The sequence below is a fragment of the Bidens hawaiensis genome, unplaced genomic scaffold (genome assembly GCF_021521415.1).
Source record: "Bidens hawaiensis isolate Kalapana, Puna unplaced genomic scaffold, B.hawaiensis_p1.1 tig00004283_1, whole genome shotgun sequence".
NCBI lineage: Eukaryota > Viridiplantae > Streptophyta > Magnoliopsida > Asterales > Asteraceae > Bidens > Bidens hawaiensis.
In genome coordinates this window covers 875,709-896,398 of record NW_027491258.1, presented here as the reverse complement: position 1 = coordinate 896,398, position 20,690 = coordinate 875,709, and the positions used below count along the sequence as shown (strand labels likewise).

Here is a 20,690-nt window from a genome sequence, read left to right as displayed (position 1 = left end):
CTTAATTAGATCTATCTGAAGTTCTAATCTTAAAGCTCTAATTCTCTTGGGTTTCTCATGTTCTTTTCAGCTTAGTGCGTAAGCCACCACATTGGCTTTACCCTCATGATAGATGATTTCGCAATCATAATCATTCAAGGTTTCCATCCAACTCCTTTGACGCATGTTAGGCTCTTTCTGATAAAAAAATGTGCTTCAAACTTTTATGATCAGTGTACACGATAAATTTGACTCCATAAAAATAGTGTCTCCATAATTTCAAAAGCGAAAATTATGGCACCTGACTCTAGATAATGAGTCGCATAACTCTTTTCATGTACTTTCAATTGACGAGAAGCATTAGATATTGCTTTATTTCTTTGCATTAGTACACAACCAAAACCTGAATGGGATGCGTCACTAAATACAACGAAATTCTTCCATACCTTCTGGCAAGTAGGTTCGTCAGTAAGCTTTTGTTTGAGTAAGTCAAGTGCAAACTGCGCTATCAAAGCGCTACACTGTGCCCAAGCCCGTGTGCGTGCGCGTCGGGTGCTTCACATCCTCTGTTAGGACCACTGAGTGCATGCTAGGCATAAAAGAATATTATTGTGGAAACTCATCTTCTTATAAAAAGATTCCAAATTTTTCCTACTTTTCATGTGAAATAAATTTATATTTCCTATTAATACTAATGTGAAAGACTTCCATTTTTTCCTTCTTTCCATATGTGATGGATTCTAATTTCCTTAATATGGAATGTTTCCAATTTTATAATCTCATTATTTATTTACCATATTATTAAGATATTTTTGGGTCCTTCAATTTTCAAAGTTGTCATTTTTAACCCAAAATAAATATGATACTTTTCAAGATGTTACTATAAATGAATATATTTTATCCAAAACACCAAAAGTATGGTCATGTGAAGGCGGAGTGCTTTTGTGGTGTTCAAAGAAGCACCCTGATTAGTAATTAGGCTTGACTTTACAAATACTTAACTATCTTCGAGCGAAAACTTGCAAAATCATGATTAAGTATATTAAAAGTATCAACGTAAAGTATATATTGGCCTAAAACTTTTCGTAGGATTTAAGAATTGGCTACTCATCAGATGAGCAAACGGGGTCTTACCCGTAATACCCGATCCAGACCAAAACCCAAACCCGGTTAATGATATTCTCATGACCACCCATTAGAGGAAAAGTGAAATGTGATGTGAGTTCTCCACCGGCATTCAGGCTTACACATTTCACATGTGTCGTGATGGGATGCAAGTTTTATATAAGTTGAGGGACCTGCAAAGAAATTACCCGTCACTATTAAATGACAAATCCCAATCATCATCAATTTCAGTTTCATTTTCAATTAAAGCTTGCAACTTTTGGACAAATGGATGCTCCAAATTCCGCCATTGTCGTCCTCTTCACCCTCCATAAACCTACTGTAAGCTCACATTCTTCCTATCCATTTGCTTTTGATCTTCACGATTGTTAATGCGTCTTCGTAATCTCACAATTTCTGACATTTTTTATAGGTCATTTGAGTGCGAATGGACAATGCTTCTACAAGGACTCAACGCATCGCAAATAATGACAGGTACATTTACATTATTATTATTATTATTATTATTATTATTATTATTATTATTATTATTATTATTATTCTTTCTTCGTTATTGTTATTATCGTCATTATTATTATAATTAGGGCTTAATGGCTGGCTGATGCAATTGTGTTACTTTAAATATCCAACATTAGTGCAAGGAAACCATTAATGTATTACAATGTGTTACTAGACGTTTAACAAATGCCATTGTTTCTTACAGTTTTGTCTTAAATTGATAGTCTTTTTTTATAGACTACTAGTACTAGGTTAGAAGTTTTATTATTACATTAATTATATTGTAATAATGTAATATTAAAAAACACATTTTTCCGCATATAAGATGCATAAACATACCCTTGAGACGTGTTTATTTTTATCTACATGTTGGCATAAACTTTACTTAAAACCGAGTTTGGTTTTATGGGAACAAAAGTGGAATCTCTCTCCATTAATAGGACATTTTGAGAATTTCCCCTTTTATATACACTATTGATTTTAGAAAAAAATAAATAAATAAGTAATATATAACTAGTTTCGTAAATATGTTAATTAGTGTTAAATGTAATTTGACTTCCATTTACTATTTTATTAACAATAAAGTTATATAATTATATTTTAAAGTTTTTTAAAATATGGGATAGTCAAGTAAATGTATTTTGTTAATATTATTACTATTCATTTTAAAATATATCATAATTAAAAAGAGAGAGAGAGGCGGACACATGTCACCGACTCACCATTTCCAATAATGAATAAACAGTGACACGTGGCATGAGGGATCAATATTTATTAGACCATGTGTAGTCATAACCCCTCTTGCAGTCTTGTGGGGTGTTATGCGACACGTGTCAACCACGTTAACAAGGGGGCGTTATGACAAAAAAAATGGTGTAATGGTATAATTTTAATTGCTACACAATTATTATTTTTTTAATTTGTTAATGAAAATAAAAGAATTAATATTTCTTAATCAATCATATTTGTTGCCTTCGGAAAACCACAACCAAGGGGACCCCAAATTGGTCCGTAACGCCCCATTTTTATTTTTATTTTTATTTTTTGGGGGTGGGGGGATGGTTCCCCGCTATGTATGGTCTTAGATGGTATAGATATAGATTGCGGTGGACACTAGACACGTTTCATTGTTAATTGCCTGGTGGTCTTAGATACTATATATAGATATAGATTGTGGTGGACACTGGACACATTTCATTGTTAATTTCCTGATGGTCTTAGTATATATATAGATAGATTGCGGTGGACACGTTTCATTGTTAATTTCCTGTTTAATTCTATGGCAGAGGATGTAAACTGTTGGAAGTTAGCAGCTCAGTACATTCAGAGAGAACTAAAAGACGCGGATGAACTAAATTTGCTTGATGAAGAAGGTAAGTTATCTTTTCATAATATAATAATCTAATCTTTGAAGTATTATATCAAATTTCAATATGTTTGTCTATTGGAATGCAGATATGGATGTATTTGGTTTGAGGCCTATGATGGATCCTTTAATCTTGGTGATTTTCCAAATCTTGCTTTTATGTTCTTGTTGAGAATTATTTTGATATCTTTTTTCATCTTCTCAATTGCAGGTTTCTTGCAAGAATTGCAAGAAACCAGTGAAGGTTAGCCAATATGCAAATCATGCAGGTAATATTATTATTTTAATTCTCTATAAAAAGGGTAAACTAAATCATCTGCAACTTAATTTCAGAAATTTGCAAGTCATTAAGTTTAGTAATAGACAGTACAACCGAGACTGAAGTTGCAGGCAAAAAAAAGAAACCTCCAAGAAAGGAGAAGAGGAAGTTACAAATTAGTATTTCTAGTATCCTAACCAATCAATTTTCATTTGTAACATTTTGGTCGTGTGTTTTTACAAGTTGTGTTTGTTGAGTTTAACTTGAATGTAGCACGAGTTGCATCAGTTGGTAAGCCTGAAAAATGTGAAACTGCTAACACCGCTGCTTCAAATTCTTATGTGGATGAACAAACCATTAAAGAAACTTCATTTCCTACAAAACCGAAAGGTATATTTATTCTATGTGCACCATCTTTTTATATTTTTATTTATCAACTATCAAATTCTACTGAGAATTAATCAAAACTCATTATTTAGGAAAAGAGTTACTAAGTGAATCACAGGCAAGAAACTTGAAGTGCTTTGATGGTGTCAACAGCCATCAAACGCCTACAAAACATAATGATCACCATTTACAGACCAATGGTAAATTAACTCACTTTGCACTGATATAAATAATTTTTTCGTGAATTTTATTAATATGATTATGATAAAATCATGATTCATGGTTAAATAATAAGCAGGAACGGTGTATGTACCAGCTCCACTTGCAACCAAGATTTTCTATTCTCAAAGAACTCAACGACTCAGATCCGCGATACGTGATATGTATTACAGTTCATCATCTACAGATCATGATCATGAGTTAATCAATATGCAATTTTCAGAAATTGATGACCACTGTGAAAAGGTATGCATAATCACAGGTCAAGTTTAATAACTTAGTTAAACATGAAACGGTTGAACTTATTCAAATGCAAATCATTTTATTTAAAAAAAGTATAAATTATTGTTTGTATGTGACAGTTTAATATGTGATTTTATGTCATTGTAGGACGGTCATTAGGACAATGCAGCAGTAATGTTCCTGTTGTGCAGCCACTGAAGAAATTTTTGGTAGTCGAGTTAGTTATTATATTTCTAATCTTTTGAACCATGTTTCTCAGTAGTTAGTTCTGTTTCATGTGATTCTGGTTCACATGCAAACTACAAATACAAAGTTTCATATCTAGGATGGCATTGGAACCAATTTAAACCAGGGTTTATTATTGTGTAAATCCTCGTATAGTATTGTTTTTTGGCCATTTGTTAAAATGCCAAATGAAAAATCCAGTTCCAGTTGAATAGTAGGATGCCTTTTTGTTGCAATACTGGTGTACATAAACCTTAAGAATATTATCATGTACTGACTCAAGCTTTTACATAAGTTGCCAATTTGGTTGTCAACATACTGACATGAACGCTGAATCATGATTTGCTTACAAACGTACCTTCTTAATTTGCCTGCAACATTCAAGTTTTGATCACAAACCTCAACATCATGGCTTCTGCAAGCATCTCTAATGTCTGCAAGTACTCAGTAGTTCAGGGTTGGAAAATGATCTGTTAGGCTGTTGTTCAACTTATTCACTCCCGGGAAGTATTATTATTTTACACAATTTTTACTGAAAATCTTTGCAATATCTTCAGAAAGAGTCTTATCTATATCATTCAAGAAAATGTAGAAACTTAGAACAAAGATCAAGCAAAAACAGTTTTTTAAAGTAGCCCATTTAGCAAAAAAGGGCATTACATGATTAGAATCATCAAAACTAAAGCCATCTCAAGCCTAACGGCAAAAAAGTTAAATGCGAAACTAATACGTTAGAGTAAACTGCGGTTTTCATCCCTATGGTCTGTCCAAATTTGCGGTTTTAGTCCAATAGTTTCATATTTGCGATTTTCATCCTTGTTGTTTCATTTCACTTGCAAGTAAATCCGACCCTACTAACCCCGTTAAGTCTGGTCGTTAAACCCATCAGCGTCCACCTCACGTGAGGGACATTTTTGTCCTTTTTCTCCCCAAACAAATCCCAGCCTCTCACGTGAGAGGGCTTGCGAATTAGGATTGGGGTTTATTTGGCGAGAAAAAGGACAAAAATGCCCCTTACGTGAGGTGCACGCTGATGAGTTAATGACCAGACTTAACGAGGTTAGTGGGGTCGGGTTTAATTGCAAGTGAAATGAAACCACAGGGACGAAAATCGCAAATTTGAAACTATTGGACTAAAACCGCAAATTTGGACAAATCACAGAGATAAAAACGACAGTTTACGCAATACATTAACTTACCAGTTTCACCACAAAGTTAACACAAACGGGCGCTAGTAAAGGAGTATATCAAAATTACATATGTAGACTAGAAGAATAAAGGGGTAACCTAAAAATGAACCTAGGGATATTCTAATATTTGATCGGGGTATCCAATAAAACAGAAAAGAAAAAAAATTTGCACTGATTTTCACTTCGCCGACAAAGTTGAGAGGTAGTTTAAATCTAAAATTACATATCATACATTTCTACTTTATTTATGGAATTCTAAGATTAAACACTAATCTAAACCATCCATTATATTGTAACTGCATATATGATCAAACATTATGTCATATCAAATTCTCAATATACAGTTATAACATAATGAATCTAAACAATTAGCATAATTTTGGGTTTTGAATGGCAAATAAATCCTTTTGAAAAACCAGCATCCTTATCAGATTCAAGGATGACACATCCCACCTATAAGGTATGATATATAATCCTCGTTTGTTAATTCGATTCTGTATTGTATGCAATTGAAGCTAAGTAATTGTTCATCTCATGCATGAACTTGCTTTAAATTTCATTTTGGAATGTCTAGTGTTAATTGGTAAGTCTCATGTAATATTGATTTTGATCTATCAAATGTATTTTAATTTATTGGTTCATAATATAATTCATATGTGGCAATTTCTACCCGCTTTTATAATAAAGTTATTATATTGGTTCATAATATAAAGTTGAAACGGTTTGAATGGGCCAAAAGGTGCCCAACATGTAACTTTTCTATATCAACCATCTCATGATGTATTGTATAGTACTTTTCTATTAGTTTTCTTACTTTTATACTCTCTCGTCTCATTAAAAGTGTCCATATTTCCTTTTTTTATTTGTCTCGTTCCAAATGTCCATTTTCAAAATTTATTAGTCAATTTTCAAGTTTATCCTTAAACACACACAACTAACATTAATAAACAATATTGATTGATCCAATTTTCAAGGGCATTATTGTCATTTGGTAAACAAAAAAAATAATCATTCAATCTACTTTGAACTTTGTGTTTTTCAAACTATGACACTTTTAATAAGATGAGGGAGTAATAATTTACAAAATATGGACTCGTTAACAAAATGGTCATTTTTACCCATTTACTAAAAATGGTATACATGTTCCGTTTACTAAAATGCATAAAACTTGTTTTTAGTGGTCTCCGAATATAAATGCATAACTTTCTAAATCCTATAAATAACTTGAATCATGAATTCGGTGAAACACAGTACTATTACACGGACAACAAACTTTGTTCCATAATTTCCTCGTTTAGTGAGATGTTATTGTCGGAGATCGTATGTTGACCAACTACCGAAGCTTATTTCATGTAGTTTAGAATTGCAAATGTTATTTTGTAAATATTTTGATGATTGAATTATGAATTATAAAGAACGTATGTAAAACACATTACCCACCTGTCTTCGGTCTTGTTGTAAAACATTGTGTGGAAAAACAACCCCACCATTTTCCATTATTTGTGCCTTTTTGGAGGAAGTATATATCTACAAAAATTGTTTTTCATATATGAGTATTTAATGTTTTAAAAATAAACTAGTATCTTTTTTCTTTTGGTAATATACATCCAGATTTTGGTACGTATGTTATCCACAATGAGGGTGCCAAGATGGGGTCCATTTGAAACTGTTGTAAGCCACAATTTTATGGTCGGAGACTCAGGAAACTACATAAATAACAAGAACCACATAAATGAGTGGTTGAATATATTATATTATTTATTATTGAATATACCTACATACAATATATGATTAGGCATACAAGGATATACCGAATAAGAAGTGAAGTTTTTCTAAGATATTAAGGTGACATGTTTCTTGGATATATAAAGTAAGAGAGGGGAGATTGAGATGTTTTACGCAGTGCGGGAGAGATAGATAACACCAATAAAAACTAAGGGAACCCTCAATGTAGAAGAAGGTTTAAGCAGTCACCATTCACCAAGTAAACACAAGTATCATATTTACTTTAGAGAAGTTATGAGTCACCTTTGTTTGAATCTGCTTAATGTTGGTGATTAGCATGTGTTAGTTGGCTTAAAGCTAAAAGGGTGAGATTGTTGAAATTTTGTCTAAGTCAACGTGATTAAACTGGTCGTTGATAACTTAATACGAGTAAGTTTAGATTATAAGTCGAAAGGGAATAATTGTCATTTGGTAATACTGGGTTAACATATATATATATATATGTTTGGTTTGGCTTATAGCATGATTCAGTCCTACAAAAACATTAAAGTGATTCAAAGTTTCTTAAATCACAATTGTTTGTTATCCTCCAATTGTTTTAAAAACAACCTTTATTTGGATAACATATATAATTCTCAACTTACTAAAAATGATTTTTCATGGATATCCACAAGGAAGCTAGGACCACAAAGAAAGGAGAAACTGATGGCTCACACCACTTTCCAGCTTCCATTGACTAGTAATGGTGCTTCCACGTCATTCAGCTTCACACACCACCATGTAAACTTTCCTGCTCTCTATTGGTCCACAATTATCTGACATGGATCTCTTTTCTCTTTCTCTTTTTATTTCTTATTCTTATTTATTACTATTATTCTAGTCGTTTTAAAAAGTGACCAACGTATATATTTGTTTTACTAGTTATATTTTTATTGGATGTATTTGGTTGGTTATAGCTTTTGACCGGCTTATTTTGATAGTTAAAACGTAAAAAGGAAAAGATAATTAGATAAGTTACACCAACTAAAAACAAAATCATTTGTTATCAAGTCATTCTGAAAAACTTGATAACCGATATGGATATTAAAAATTCTAAGTTAATCAAACAATGGTCATGTTATATTTTACACATACTAGTATACTATTATCAAAACATTTTTAACCGAGCTTGTATATAATCAAAATTAGATACATAAATGTTATTATTATTGAAATAAAACCAGCCAACGAAATTTTATATTAGTTTTTAAAATAATATAAAAAACATTTAAAAATCGAAAAAGCCATAATAAAATGATTAGTTGATGACCAAGAGAAGCAAAACATGAATTGAGTTTGCGGCTCAAACGTAAGCTTCTATGAGAAGACGCCACGTGGCATCACAAGTGTTCTTTTTATTTCCTTCCTATATATATATATTCATTTTCTTTATTTCTCCCAAAATCAATCAATCAATCAATCAATCAAATATTAGTAATAATCTTAAACCCTGAGTACGTTCACCACCTTATCCAAAACCAAGAATGTCGTTGATCAGAAGCTCTCCGGCCATGTTTCCGACCACTCAAAAAGGTTTCCGTCAATCCGGAACTAATATTAATAATAATAATAATAATAATAGCCAGATGATGATCATCTGTTCATCAGCCACCAAGTTTCACAAGAGTTTTGGTACAATAATTAGATGCTCTCATCTTCCACTTTATCATTCTCAATCTGCTGCTGCATCCACCCACGCTTCTCCGGATCTCACCCTTTCCGATCATGTAAGTAGTTATTAAATCATACTTTTATTCGGGGGATGATGAGATAGCTACTATACCCGTATCGATTGGTTTCAGTATTTTTTTTTTTGTTTTGCCATTTAAGCTTGAAAATGTAAGAGTTTAAAAAAAAAATTGGTCCAGAATAATGAATTTGGATTTAAATCATGTTATTAATTATTCTAGCTGATTATTATACACTTAGGTTAAAATATTTGAGTTACATGTTTATTAAATTCTTATAAATTACTTAAAATTAAAATAAGAAATGAGAATCTATAAATTCGGTTTAAAAAATGCAAAACCAAAACGGACCCTTAAGTTCGATTTTTACAAAAACATAAGATCAAACCATCAGTTTTTGTCTCGCTTCGGTTTTTTCGGTTCCATCACTTTCATGCACACCCCGGTTCGGTACCGTATCGAAAATGAGTAAAACCATATACCAATTGCCATACCTATTTTTAGGTTCGGTACTGGTACCATTAAAAATACTGAAAATACCGAAACCGAAAACATGAAAAAACGAATGTCAGGTATTCGGTAAAAAATCTCATCCATAGTGCTTATCGTTGCTTAATTTGATCCTGTTTCCTGACCCGTAATTAATGTTGTCGAATTTTGTGCAGAATGATGGTGTGAAGCTATACGTTGGATTACCGATGAACTCGGTTTCCGAATGCAATGCGATTAGTCATTCGAGAGCAATCGCAGCAGGGCTTCGGGCTTTGAAATTATTAGGAGTTGAAGGTGTAGAGCTGCCAATTTGGTGGGGAGTAACTGAGAAAGAATCCATGGGTAAATATGAATGGTCAGGATACCTTGCTCTTGCAGACATGGTTCAGAAATCTGGTCTTAAACTCCATGTTTCACTCTGTTTTCATGCATCCAAAGAAGATAATATTCAGTTGCCTAAATGGGTTGCTGATATCGGTGAACTGAAACCGGATATCTTCTTTGCTGATCGGGCAGGGAAGCGGTATAAAGACTGTTTGTCGTTCGGTGTTGACAGTCTTCCTGTTTTCGATGGCAAAACCGCCATTGAACTTTATCAAGGATTCATCGAGAGCTTTAAGGGGGCTTTCGCCCCGTTCATGGGCTCCACAATCACTGTAAGAAGTTAAACAAGTATTGAAATCTTGAAATTAGGGCTCTGCATGGGTCGGTTCGGTTTTGGGCTAAAACCATAATGCATGTTTTTTTTGTGTTTTTAAAACCGTTTAGATTCGGTTTCTTCGGTACCGGTTTTTTCGGTATTTTGTTTAGGTTCTGTTTCCGTTGCCATATAGGCTTGAAAATTTTGGACCAGAAAAAAAAAGGTTGCCAAAGATAATGAATTTAAGACTATTTTTTGTTAATTAATAATTAATTAATTGTTATACATTTAGGCTAATATATTTGGGTTAAAACTTATATTAAACTATTACAAATTACTTCAAACTATAACTAAAAATCTATATGTTCAGTCCGGTTTTTTCGGTTTTAGCTGCATGCAAAACCAAAACCAAACCAAAAGTTCGGATTTTATAAAAACTTAACACCAAACCGTCAGTTTTTGTTCGCTTTTTTCGGTTTCATGCACACCCCTGCTTGAAATGACAATTAAACTAGGTACTGATTGATGAATTTTGCAGGGTGTGACAATAGGTTTGGGACCAAATGGTGAGCTTAGATATCCATCTCACCATGATCAAATCAACAACAGTGTTGGTCATGGTGCAGGTGAGTTTCAATGTTATGATGAAAACATGATGACAAGTCTGAAAGAACATGCTGCAAATATGGGAAACCCTCTTTGGGGACTTGGTGGGCCACATGATGCACCAAGTTACAACCAGCAGCCTATTAATAACACCTTCTTTAAAGAAGCTGGATCATGGGAGACTGCATATGGTGATTTCTTCCTTTCTTGGTATTCAACCGAACTCGTATCACACGCAGACCGTATGCTATCGTTAGCAGCATCATTGTTTAACGACACTGCAGTTAAGGTGTTGGGTAAACTGCCTCTTGTTCCTTCATGGTACAGAAGCCGGTCCCACCCTGCAGAGGTAACTGCAGGGTTTTATAACACAGTAAACCGAAACGGATATGAAGAGATTGCAAAGATCTTTTGTAAAAACTCGTGTAGAGTGATCTTGCCAGGAATGGATCTGTTGGATGAACAACAGCCGAACGAGTCATTTTCAAGCCCGGAACAGCTTCTTGCAGACATTAAAGACGCATGCAGAAATCATAATGTTGAGGTTTGTGGTCAAAACTTGAATGTTGCGGGCACGGTTAAGAATTTTGACCAAATTAAGAAGAATTTGGCAGACGAGAATGGAATCGAGCTGTTTGTGTACCAGAGAATGGGTGGGGAGTTCTTTTCGCCTGAAAACTTTCCGTTGTTTACCGCGTTTGTTAGGAGTTTGAATCAACCGGAAGTTGATTCGGATGATTTAGTTGTAAATGATAGAGAAGGTGCTTTACTTGTACCTAGTAAGACCAGGAAGCTGCAAGCTGTATAGAGTTTGTGATCATCTTTTGTTTAAAACTTGTACATTTGTATGCAAATCATTATTCAGTATTCATGTCTATATGTTAACCAAATTGAGAATTCAACAGTGTAAAATCTTATAGTACATTGCATATAGTCGAACGTGTGATCGTTTGCTCAATAGTTGTATGTTTATTTGACCTAACGAGAGTTCTTCGACACAAAAAGGCGAAAAAAGATTAAACATTTACAGTACCCATAAGATAATAACCAAACAAGAAACACAAGTAACAAAATACTTTACCTCTGCATTCTACATGTAAAAAAAGAGTATCCAGTCATCTCATTCATCCACCAATATTTGCAGCCTTTTTGTATATCAAGTTGTTTTGACCAAACCTCAAGCCTTAGTTATTCTTTGAAGATGAATCACGGCGTTTCTTTCTGCGTGACCGGCCTGTAGGAGCAGGCTCAGCTAATGGACCAGACCATGTCTGAACAGGTTGTTTGGCGTATGTAAAATTGGAACTAAACGGGACATCGGGTGGGTCAAAAGTTGGATCCATATGATGTGATGAGCCCAATGGGTAACCCAGTGTGCCATCTTGGTGAGGTGGAGGAAATTTCTCACTTTTGCTCTTTGCATTTGCATGTGTAATTAACCGTCGTCTCTGCGATATAACACGGATTTAATATAAAATTTCTATGCATATCAAACAAATAAACTAAAATTAAAAAGAAAATAAAAATAAAAAAAGTTGGAAGTGATTTGTTAGCTGGCATACATCAATGTTCACTTGGAGCTCGGCATTGGCTTCGGGAGCAGGCATAGCCCGTGCGTGTCTTTCACGGGTGCGGGTCTTTTTAACACCATCAGCATTACTTTTACCCGTAGCTCTCATTCTACCAAAATAATATTCTCATTCAATTTATGAAAACGCTTATTAACTATTTTATTGTTAGGCTTTTACATTACCTTCTAGCTTCTTCATCGCGTAATTTGGCATCCATCTCCTTGGTAGGCGGATATTTAGGAAGGCTTGAAGGATCACACGCATAAGGTTTTGTCGTAAAAAACTGCATAACAATAAATCATGTTACATTTACTTTATAAATTTCCACAAATTCAAATCGATAATAAATGATAATATCTACAGTTCTCACTTCACTACTCAAAGCATCCGTTGCAGTTAGACGATCCGCAGGATCGATTGCAAGAAGAGTATCAATCAATGGCAACGATGATGGCGGGAAATTTTTAAATGTTTCCGCTATGCATCGTTTATATGACTGTTGAGGCTTAAAAATTGTCGCGTGTGGCAATTTTGACTTTTTCCAATATTCTTCCGAAGGCGAACCGCATAACTTAAAAATCTTATGAAGCTGCTCTACCTGAAAGTCATTAAAAAATATTAGAAACTTAACAAACATAATTTTAGAATATTAAATGATTCAAATAATTAAATTACCTCTGTACGACCGGGCATTATCGGCTTTCCTGCCAATAACTCTGCTAAAATGCACCCTGCACTCCATAAGTCAACACCTACACCATAATCAGTTGCTCCAAGAAGCAGCTCGGGTGGTCGGTACCATAATGTAACCACCCGGCTAGTCATTGGCTGCTTATGGTTTGGATCAAAAAACGAGGCCAAACCAAAATCAGCAATTTTCAAATTCCCGCCATTATCAAGTAATAAGTTTGATCCCTTTATATCCCGATGCAACACGTAGCGGTTGTGACAATGTTCAAGCCCAGATAACAATTGATGCATATAACACTTAACCTAAAACATTCATAAATGAATAAAAAATAGATTAATAATAAGTTAATTATACTATTTTGAGAAAATATCATGAACTGACCTGAGGTTCGGTGAACTTGATTGTGGGACTAGCTGCAAGTCCAGCTAAATCATGTTCCATATATTCAAAAACCAGATATAAACTACAAGACATTCGTGATGTCACTAATCCTTCCAATTTCACAACATTTGGATGATCCAAACGACGTAATATTAAAATCTCACGGGCCATGAACTTTACACTTTCGGGCTCTAAATTGTCAAACCGAACCTTTTTTAACGCAACTATTTTTCCCGTCATCGTGTCTCGAGCTTTGTAAACGTTGCTATATGTCCCTTGCCCAATCTAAACATTAAAATTATCCGATTATTATGCAAATTATATTATGAAACAATTGACCTAATATTAACAGTCATGAATATTAAACACTTACCTTGTTAATTTTCTCAAAAGTATTCGCTCGTCTCGGGATCCAACCGTTGATCGCCTCACCAGCAACAGCCGACAACCAAGCGGGCCAGCCCGCCGCCACCTGTTCACCATGAATATTCCTGGTTGGATTACCATGTCTAGGGTTCGGTTTCCGCCTTCTATGTCTCAAGCTCCCATCTTTTTCCCCCTTTTCAACAACCCCGTTTCCCGCTTCGTGTCCGCCATTGTTTCCGGCATCAACATCTGCTGTCACACCCCTCTCTCTCCTCCCAGATTCAACATTTGAATCATTATTCCTCTCTCTTCTTTTATCGGCTGCAAGCTCGGAACTTGGCGGGCCGGAAGCCGAAACCTCTTTACCAAACACACAACCCATCAATCAAAATCTTTACAAACCCTAACCCTCATTACTCAGTTCATGCCCAGTAAGTTTGAGTCCACAGAAACCCTAAAAATCAAAACTTTATGAATGTAACAGACAAATAGAATGAATTGGGTGGTCAAGAATAGGAATTGGTGGGATAATAAGTGGAGGGAAATAATGGGTATTTGATAATATTTGATAAAGATTGTGAATTGAAGAACCCTAGTAGCTGCTGCTTTAATTTACTTTTATGCCCAAGAAAGCAGGGGCAGTAATGATTCAGAGGGTCAAACATGAACAAAAACAAAAGGAGGAAAAAATCAATCAATCACAATTCCCAGTAAAATCCCACTGACAGCAAAGCTATAAGTAGGGTCCGGGGAGGGTGGGATGTAGGCACACCGTACCTCTATCCAAAGGAATAAAGAGGTGGCTTCCAGAGAGACTCTCGGCTCTAAGTACATGTGTATGAAGCAAAATAAAGGAAATCAAAGTTTAACAGTTATATAAAAACTACTACTAATTATAATAATATTAATAATAAGATCGCAGTTTAACAGCTATATAAAAGCTAATAATAATTATAATAATAATAATAATATATGTAAGGGAAATACCATTATGGTATGTGACCTAAATAAGTTAAGTCTAAGCCCTAAGGTATTCAAATCTCTCTAAAAAAAAGGAGGAAAAAATAAATAATAATAATAATAAAACAAAACAAGAAACTTTAATTTTAGTTTGTGCTTTTGAATGAGTTTGATTGAATAATAAAGAAGATCTAAAAGAAAGAAAGAAAGAGGGTGTTTGTGACTTACTACTGTGGCTGATGACTCAGATTTGGTTGATGGTTGAACTGCTGCAGCTGCTGATGGTCAATTACTCAAATGGTATATGCCTTTCACCTACTCTGTAAAAAATAAAAATATATAATAATTGGAATGATTTTAAGTCAACTTTTGGTTAAGTAATACTCCGTATATATTGAAAATATTCTCAAAATTTTTTATTAACAAAGAGATATTTTATCTCCATAAATATAAAAGTTTCTATAAATGTTTATTTAATGATATGTTTGGTCTTAATAGGGGTGTTCTTCGAGTTTGTTTTTTGGGTTTCGGGTTTTTCGGGTCGGGTTATTCGGGTTTCAAAGTTTTAAATCTTGACCCGAAACCCGACCCAAATCTCTCACGGGTTTTTCGGTTCGGGTAATTCGGGTTCGGGTTTTTTCGGGTTGGGTTAATCGGGTTTCGTGTATCCTAGAAAAAAAACACAAAACCAAAAAAATTGTAAAAACTATAATGCTAAAATTAAAACAAAATATTCTTCTTTGCTTATAACACATATAGTCAAATAATAAATTAACCTAACTTGATAAAACAATTCAAAAGAAGAGTAAAACTAACTCGAACCATAATCGTATTCAATCGGGCGTGATTTGGTTGTTCGATTATGGTTGCTATTAGTAATAAACGGAATTCATAAATTAATAATAAGCAATCGATCCATAATAGTTAAAGTGACAACAGTCTATTAGAGCCAGATTATGATAACTTTAGTGACTAAGACTTAGCCTATTATACATAAAAATATATTTAATTTCAAAACTAAAAGTTTATTCGAGTTGACCCAAATCTTATAAATCAAACCTGAGAACCAACTCGAATTACTTCGGTTCGGGTTCAGGTTATTCTTTTCTCGGGTTCGGGTTTTTCGAGTCGGGTTAGTTCGGGTTTAGGTACGGGTTTTTTCGGGTTGGGTTTCGGGTTTCGGGTAAAAGTGACAGCCCTAAGTCTTAATGAGTCTTTCACGATCTGTTTGGTCATCAAACGCGTCTTACACAACCTGTTAGCCTTTAACGCGTCTTTCATGATGTGCTTTTTTGTTAATATTACATTACTAGCTTTTGAACCCGTGTATTACACGGGATTTGTCAGAAAGAAATGAACAAAATTATAGGTAAAAAGAATATAAAATATATAGTACAAATATTAAGAAGTCTAAAATCTCAAATTTACAAATTTGATTTTTTTTATATACAACATTTGCAAAAATTGTTTTGACCAATTACCCGTGGATAACTATGATTAATGAGATGAGATATTAGAGAATTAAAAGAGAAATTATAACCCATTTCTCAAAACTGTTTTGTCTCATGACTCATGGATATATAGGATAAATAAGATGAGAAATTAGAGAATTGAAAATGAAATTATAACCCAATTGCCAAAATTATTTTGGCCATAACCAATGGATAATTAAGTTAGGATGAATGAGATGACAGATTAGAGAATTGGAAAGAAAATTATAACTCATTTCTTAATATGGTTTAGCTTCAAAACCCATGGATAGGTATGATGAATGAGAAAAGAGATTAGGCCTAGAATGAATGTGGGATTGCCACATCACCCTCATTATTTTCTTCAATTAGTATAGTTAGATTAGATTAGATTATAACTAATTTTACTTATATTTTATTTTTCTTTTATAATTTTTAATATATAAAGTTATATATAATTTTGAATATGCCGTTTAAACGTGTTTATTTTTATCTACATGTTGTCATAATCTTTACTCAAAACCGAGATGTGTCAAATTTATATCGAAATGTTCAATAAATGTATAATAAAATTTGACCAAGTTCTAAGTAAAGTTTATGCCAATGCGTAGATAAAAATAAGCACGTCTCGAAGGTATATTTGAAACTTTATAAATTTTATTTAAAAAAAAACTGAGTACGTTAGAGCCTAAGCTCAACTCGTCTATGCTCAAGCTCAACTCGTTTAAGCCTTAATTAGACTAAGCTCAAGCTTGTTTTTAGTTCTATTTTAAAAGTTCAAGCACAACTTATGAGTAATTTTCCATGTTGGAGTTTGGATCGTTTGTTATTAATTAATTCATAATTTGTATTGTATAACAATTTGCCAACTTTTGTGAGAGGGGTTTAGTGTTCATGAACATTGATAAGTCCTCTTGATTTGGTTCCAAGAGGCAGGAGTTTTGAGTCTAAGTGAAGTAAAGTGTCAAAATCATTTACGAGGTTTGGTCAATAAGACAACTTTCGTCCAAAAAGGTTTTTTTATGAAATTAGATTATCGAGGTTTTCCACTTCTTGATCCAAATTATGCCATCAAACCATTTTGACATGTCAGACAACCCTTTAATCCGACCCGCTTTCTATTTCATAGAAACGAAGTTATAGAACTGAATGTAGCAGAAAAGATATGTTAAGCCATATTTAGAATTCACATACTAGAATAGAAAGAAAACAAGACAATGAAACAAGTGGACCAACAAGCCGGACTTTTCAAAAGCAAAAGGGTCAAATATCAACCACTAGCCCAAACCATTTACACACTTTCTCGGGTCAACCCACCACACAGTTTTACCTTGGCAGCAATTTGCTCATTTATAGCAATAAAACATGCAAAACTGAAACAAACAATTTTCTTTACATTTAAAACCAAAATCTGAATCTGAATGAAAAACTGAAACAAACAGTATGTACTATGTATATCACACACACAAAACACTATGTTTAATTTGATTTTTGAGCACAGATTTAGCTTGATTCATTAGCAGCGGTTTTTAGATTATCGTCTACTTCCTGTGTAGACGCAAGCGAGTGTATTGGCTTCTTAAACTGCACCAAGATCATGGTCATGTTGTCGCATCCTTCTCCTGTAGATGTTGATGGTGCCAAACATTTATCAAACACTCTCTCACATATTGTTGACAGCTTACTTTCCTGCAAATGTTTTACAGTTTTAACACTTCACAGTTTATAACTGTAAGGATATCAAAACACGAGACTTACAGATTTCAATTGTTCATGAATAAAATCCACCAACTCTTGGCTTGACATGCAATCCCTAAACATATGAAAAGTAAAATAATGTAGCAATGATTAAAGATCATAGAAGAATATTAATAATGCCACCTAATATAATTATATAAAACCTTACCAGATACCATCACATGCCAGCACAATAAACTCATCATCATCACATAGCTCAAGCTAAGAAAAATAAAAAAGCATGTCACATAAAAATAACTCAAAACAAATTAATATGCAGTGTGTAGAGACACTTACAGTGTTGACATCTGGATTTGCGGTTACCATCTGATTTTCAGCCGACAAAAACTTGTTTTGTTTAAATTCCATGTCACCTGCACGACCATCGCCATAAGATTAAAAAAAGAAAAAGAAGCATAGTCACAAAATTGATAATCACATGGTTAAAATAAATAGAATACCTATAGCTCTCGTAAGGTTGAGGCTGCCATTAACTCGTCCCGCATGAATAAATCCACCTGCTTTCAATATCCTGTCTCTCTCAACTTCAAGCACGGGCTTGTGATCTCTAGAAAGATTGTATGCCTGTGAAAATATAAACAACAACAAGCAACTTTATTTTATATTTCTAAAGTAAGAATATTTTCTTTGATTAATGTTATTATATTACCTCTCCTTTTCTAGAAATTACACAACGAGAATCACCGGCATTGGCAACAATAAGTTGATCGCCCCTCATGATAGCCACACATGCCGTACATCCCGATGTGGGCCCCGCGAAATCAGAATGAGGCCCCTGCAAATTCACAATAAAACCAGTAAAACATAAGTAAAAGAAAAATAGATAAATACAAAAATAACAATATTAGTACCTCCTCAAAAGCCCAATCATCAACTTTATTACTTGCTTCACCTCTTGGTGACCAAATGAGACTTTCAATCACACCCGTAAATTTGTTTAACTTATCTCCTAATATTGATAATTCCCTCCATCCCCTTTGTCCTCGCATCATTTCATCCATTCTGCGTCACACAAAAAGATCAAAATATAAGTTATAAGTAATAAACTTATAACTCATTTACAATGCATTTATAAGAACCTGATAAACGACTTTTGCACAGAAGTTTCAATATCACCACTAGAATATGCTTCGTGTTTGACCACTTGTCGGTGAAGATACTTTGCACAAAATTTCGCAACAACTTTGCCTAAGGTGAAAATAATAAAAGTAATAATAAAATTTATGGTCTAACATAGAATTTGAAAATGTGAATAATATTTTAGTACACACCTCCGTGGCCATCATATACACCAAAGAAAGATGTGGTGAGGTCAAGATCAGGAACCGCAGCATGCTACAAAGCACAACCACAAACATATTGAATATAAGAACAATTATTAAATGTTGAAATTGCTATATACTCACAGAATCTTCCATTGTTGCACGCCATCCTTGCATTGATGACAAACCGTATCTGACACGTTCGTTCTCACCATCTTCAGAGAGCTTGTCCGTTTTAGGGGTACTGAGATATGTACCCATCTTTTAGCTGATATCACAATAAAACCAAATGGTAAAAAACCATCAACCGAATCGGGTAAAACTTTTACAAGTAATAGATTACATTTTCACTAAGTGTGAGCCATTACCAAACCATTAACCAACGAAACCAAACCCAAATTAACCAAAAGCGATTAACCGAGTATCAATTGTCGTTTTTTTGTATATTTGGTTAACCAAAATTAACATAACCGAACCATTCATATTTTCAATATATTTTTAGCTTTTAAACCTCCATTTCATGTATTTATACCTCTATTTCATGAATTTCTAAACAAAAATTTCAGCCCAGTTTAATTTTGGTTATTAACGGAACCGAGCCAGAAACCGACAAACTAACAGAATAAACCGAAAACCGATTGGTTAATAATTAACCGATGACTTCGAACCGTGCACACCCCTATTTTGAGCTGAAACCTAAGTCAAGCCTTTGGGTTAAAGACAATGAAACCCTAATAGTAATAGTCTAATAATATTATATATAACAAAAATGAAGCAGTAATCAGTTAAAGATCCTTAAAACCTAAAGAAGCATTAAAGAAGCAACTCAAATATGTGAAAGTCAAACACGGTCAAACGGAAGTGATACATACAGTCTCAAATATGAAATCATTTCAACCAAATTTACAAATCGAATAATAAAAAACAAAAACCCCCAAATTTCCGATCAAACAAATTGCAAATTCGAAGTCAATCGATGGATCAATTTAACATTAGTGACAGATTGAGATATGTACTTACTGAGATTGCAGATCAATTAACGTAACGAAATGAATTAAAGGTAATTGGAATTGAAGATTAAAATGGAGTTATTAGGGTAATGCTGGTGCTGACGGTGAAGGAACAAGTGTGTTGAAAACTAAACTGATGGGATGGGATGGGATGTTTATTAGTATTATATCTATGGGTGTTCCGGTTGACTTGGGGTCAAACCACGAGCCATGGTTATGGACATGGTTGCTGCTGTGTGTGTTAAAACTGAACCATGGGTCGGGACACCCGGACTTGGGTTCAACACGTGTCGGTTCAGATTATCAAGGCTACTACCTTTTTCACTTGGCTTTATAAAGTTTGTAAAGATTTTTACTATGAAAGATTAACACTCAGTCCAGTTAGAATTTGGTATTTTGGTATTTGGATGAATATGAAGGAACACACATATTTGGACATGACAGGCCGTGTTAAAAGTTGCTTCACGTAAAGTGATCAAATACAAGAAAACGTGTTTTGACAGCCGATATCATTTGCATTTGATATTTTTGGTTTCCTAAG

The 20,690-nt window shown here is 33.9% G+C and overlaps 4 protein-coding genes across 6 annotated transcripts; 2 read left to right on the top strand and 2 right to left on the bottom strand.

Moving 5' to 3' along the window:
* The first annotated feature begins 1,355 nt into the window (after positions 1 to 1,355).
* On the top strand, positions 1,356 to 4,573 carry LOC143626146 (uncharacterized). Of its 2 annotated transcripts, none has more exons than XM_077096308.1 (10): positions 1,356 to 1,425; positions 1,517 to 1,578; positions 2,889 to 2,975; positions 3,058 to 3,104; positions 3,180 to 3,237; positions 3,359 to 3,415; positions 3,501 to 3,617; positions 3,707 to 3,814; positions 3,913 to 4,079; positions 4,224 to 4,573. In XM_077096308.1, exons 1-10 carry the CDS (start codon positions 1,376 to 1,378, stop codon positions 4,233 to 4,235), a joined length of 765 nt encoding a protein of 254 aa, XP_076952423.1. In that variant the 5' UTR covers positions 1,356 to 1,375; the 3' UTR covers positions 4,236 to 4,573. The 2 variants fall into 2 exon arrangements, with proteins under 2 accessions (XP_076952423.1, XP_076952422.1); XM_077096307.1 differs by having other exon boundaries at positions 3,302 to 3,415.
* Positions 4,574 to 8,739: 4,166 nt separating this feature from the next.
* LOC143626214 (inactive beta-amylase 9-like) lies at positions 8,740 to 11,585 on the top strand. The gene is made up of 3 exons (XM_077096361.1): positions 8,740 to 8,982; positions 9,609 to 10,091; positions 10,614 to 11,585. Exons 1-3 carry the CDS (start codon positions 8,740 to 8,742, stop codon positions 11,487 to 11,489), a joined length of 1,602 nt encoding a protein of 533 aa, XP_076952476.1. The 3' UTR covers positions 11,490 to 11,585.
* Positions 11,586 to 11,699: 114 nt separating this feature from the next.
* Positions 11,700 to 14,375, bottom strand: LOC143626213 (putative serine/threonine-protein kinase At1g54610). The gene is made up of 7 exons (XM_077096360.1): positions 13,698 to 14,375; positions 13,325 to 13,609; positions 12,928 to 13,245; positions 12,623 to 12,850; positions 12,435 to 12,535; positions 12,244 to 12,361; positions 11,700 to 12,129 (listed from the first exon to the last, which is right to left on the bottom strand). Exons 1-7 carry the CDS (start codon positions 14,070 to 14,072, stop codon positions 11,866 to 11,868), a joined length of 1,689 nt encoding a protein of 562 aa, XP_076952475.1. The 5' UTR covers positions 14,073 to 14,375; the 3' UTR covers positions 11,700 to 11,865.
* Positions 14,376 to 17,493: 3,118 nt separating this feature from the next.
* Positions 17,494 to 20,279, bottom strand: LOC143626216 (putative protein phosphatase 2C 21). Of its 2 annotated transcripts, none has more exons than XM_077096362.1 (11): positions 20,160 to 20,279; positions 19,284 to 19,407; positions 19,149 to 19,212; positions 18,957 to 19,065; positions 18,729 to 18,879; positions 18,527 to 18,652; positions 18,318 to 18,441; positions 18,154 to 18,230; positions 18,026 to 18,078; positions 17,878 to 17,932; positions 17,494 to 17,808 (listed from the first exon to the last, which is right to left on the bottom strand). In XM_077096362.1, the coding sequence occupies exons 2-11, from the start codon at positions 19,398 to 19,400 to the stop codon at positions 17,623 to 17,625; spliced, it is 1,062 nt and encodes a 353-aa protein (XP_076952477.1). In that variant the 5' UTR covers positions 19,401 to 19,407; positions 20,160 to 20,279; the 3' UTR covers positions 17,494 to 17,622. The 2 variants fall into 2 exon arrangements, with proteins under 2 accessions (XP_076952477.1, XP_076952478.1); XM_077096363.1 differs by having other exon boundaries at positions 20,156 to 20,263.
* Between the last annotated feature and the right edge of the window lie 411 nt (positions 20,280 to 20,690).

Excerpts from the sequence above, each read along its gene's own strand:
- LOC143626146 (XM_077096307.1), top strand. The coding sequence starts at position 1,376 with ATGCTCCAAATTCCGCCATTGTCGTCCTCTTCACCCTCCATAAACCTA. Across the intron at positions 1,426-1,516 it reads TCACCCTCCATAAACCTACT|GTCATTTGAGTGCGAATGGA; the intron begins GTAAGCTCACAT and ends CATTTTTTATAG. Across the intron at positions 2,976-3,057 it reads AAATTTGCTTGATGAAGAAG|ATATGGATGTATTTGGTTTG; the intron begins GTAAGTTATCTT and ends ATTGGAATGCAG.
- LOC143626214 (XM_077096361.1), top strand. The coding sequence starts at position 8,740 with ATGTCGTTGATCAGAAGCTCTCCGGCCATGTTTCCGACCACTCAAAAA. Across the intron at positions 8,983-9,608 it reads ATCTCACCCTTTCCGATCAT|AATGATGGTGTGAAGCTATA; the intron begins GTAAGTAGTTAT and ends AATTTTGTGCAG. Across the intron at positions 10,092-10,613 it reads TCATGGGCTCCACAATCACT|GGTGTGACAATAGGTTTGGG; the intron begins GTAAGAAGTTAA and ends TGAATTTTGCAG.
- LOC143626213 (XM_077096360.1), bottom strand. The coding sequence starts at position 14,072 with ATGGGTTGTGTGTTTGGTAAAGAGGTTTCGGCTTCCGGCCCGCCAAGT. Across the intron at positions 13,610-13,697 it reads CTTTTGAGAAAATTAACAAG|ATTGGGCAAGGGACATATAG; the intron begins GTAAGTGTTTAA and ends TTTAATGTTTAG. Across the intron at positions 12,362-12,434 it reads CGCGATGAAGAAGCTAGAAG|AATGAGAGCTACGGGTAAAA; the intron begins GTAATGTAAAAG and ends TTATTTTGGTAG.
- LOC143626216 (XM_077096362.1), bottom strand. The coding sequence starts at position 19,400 with ATGGGTACATATCTCAGTACCCCTAAAACGGACAAGCTCTCTGAAGAT. Across the intron at positions 18,231-18,317 it reads CAACCTTACGAGAGCTATAG|GTGACATGGAATTTAAACAA; the intron begins GTATTCTATTTA and ends ATGGTCGTGCAG. Across the intron at positions 17,933-18,025 it reads CTGGCATGTGATGGTATCTG|GGATTGCATGTCAAGCCAAG; the intron begins GTAAGGTTTTAT and ends TCATATGTTTAG.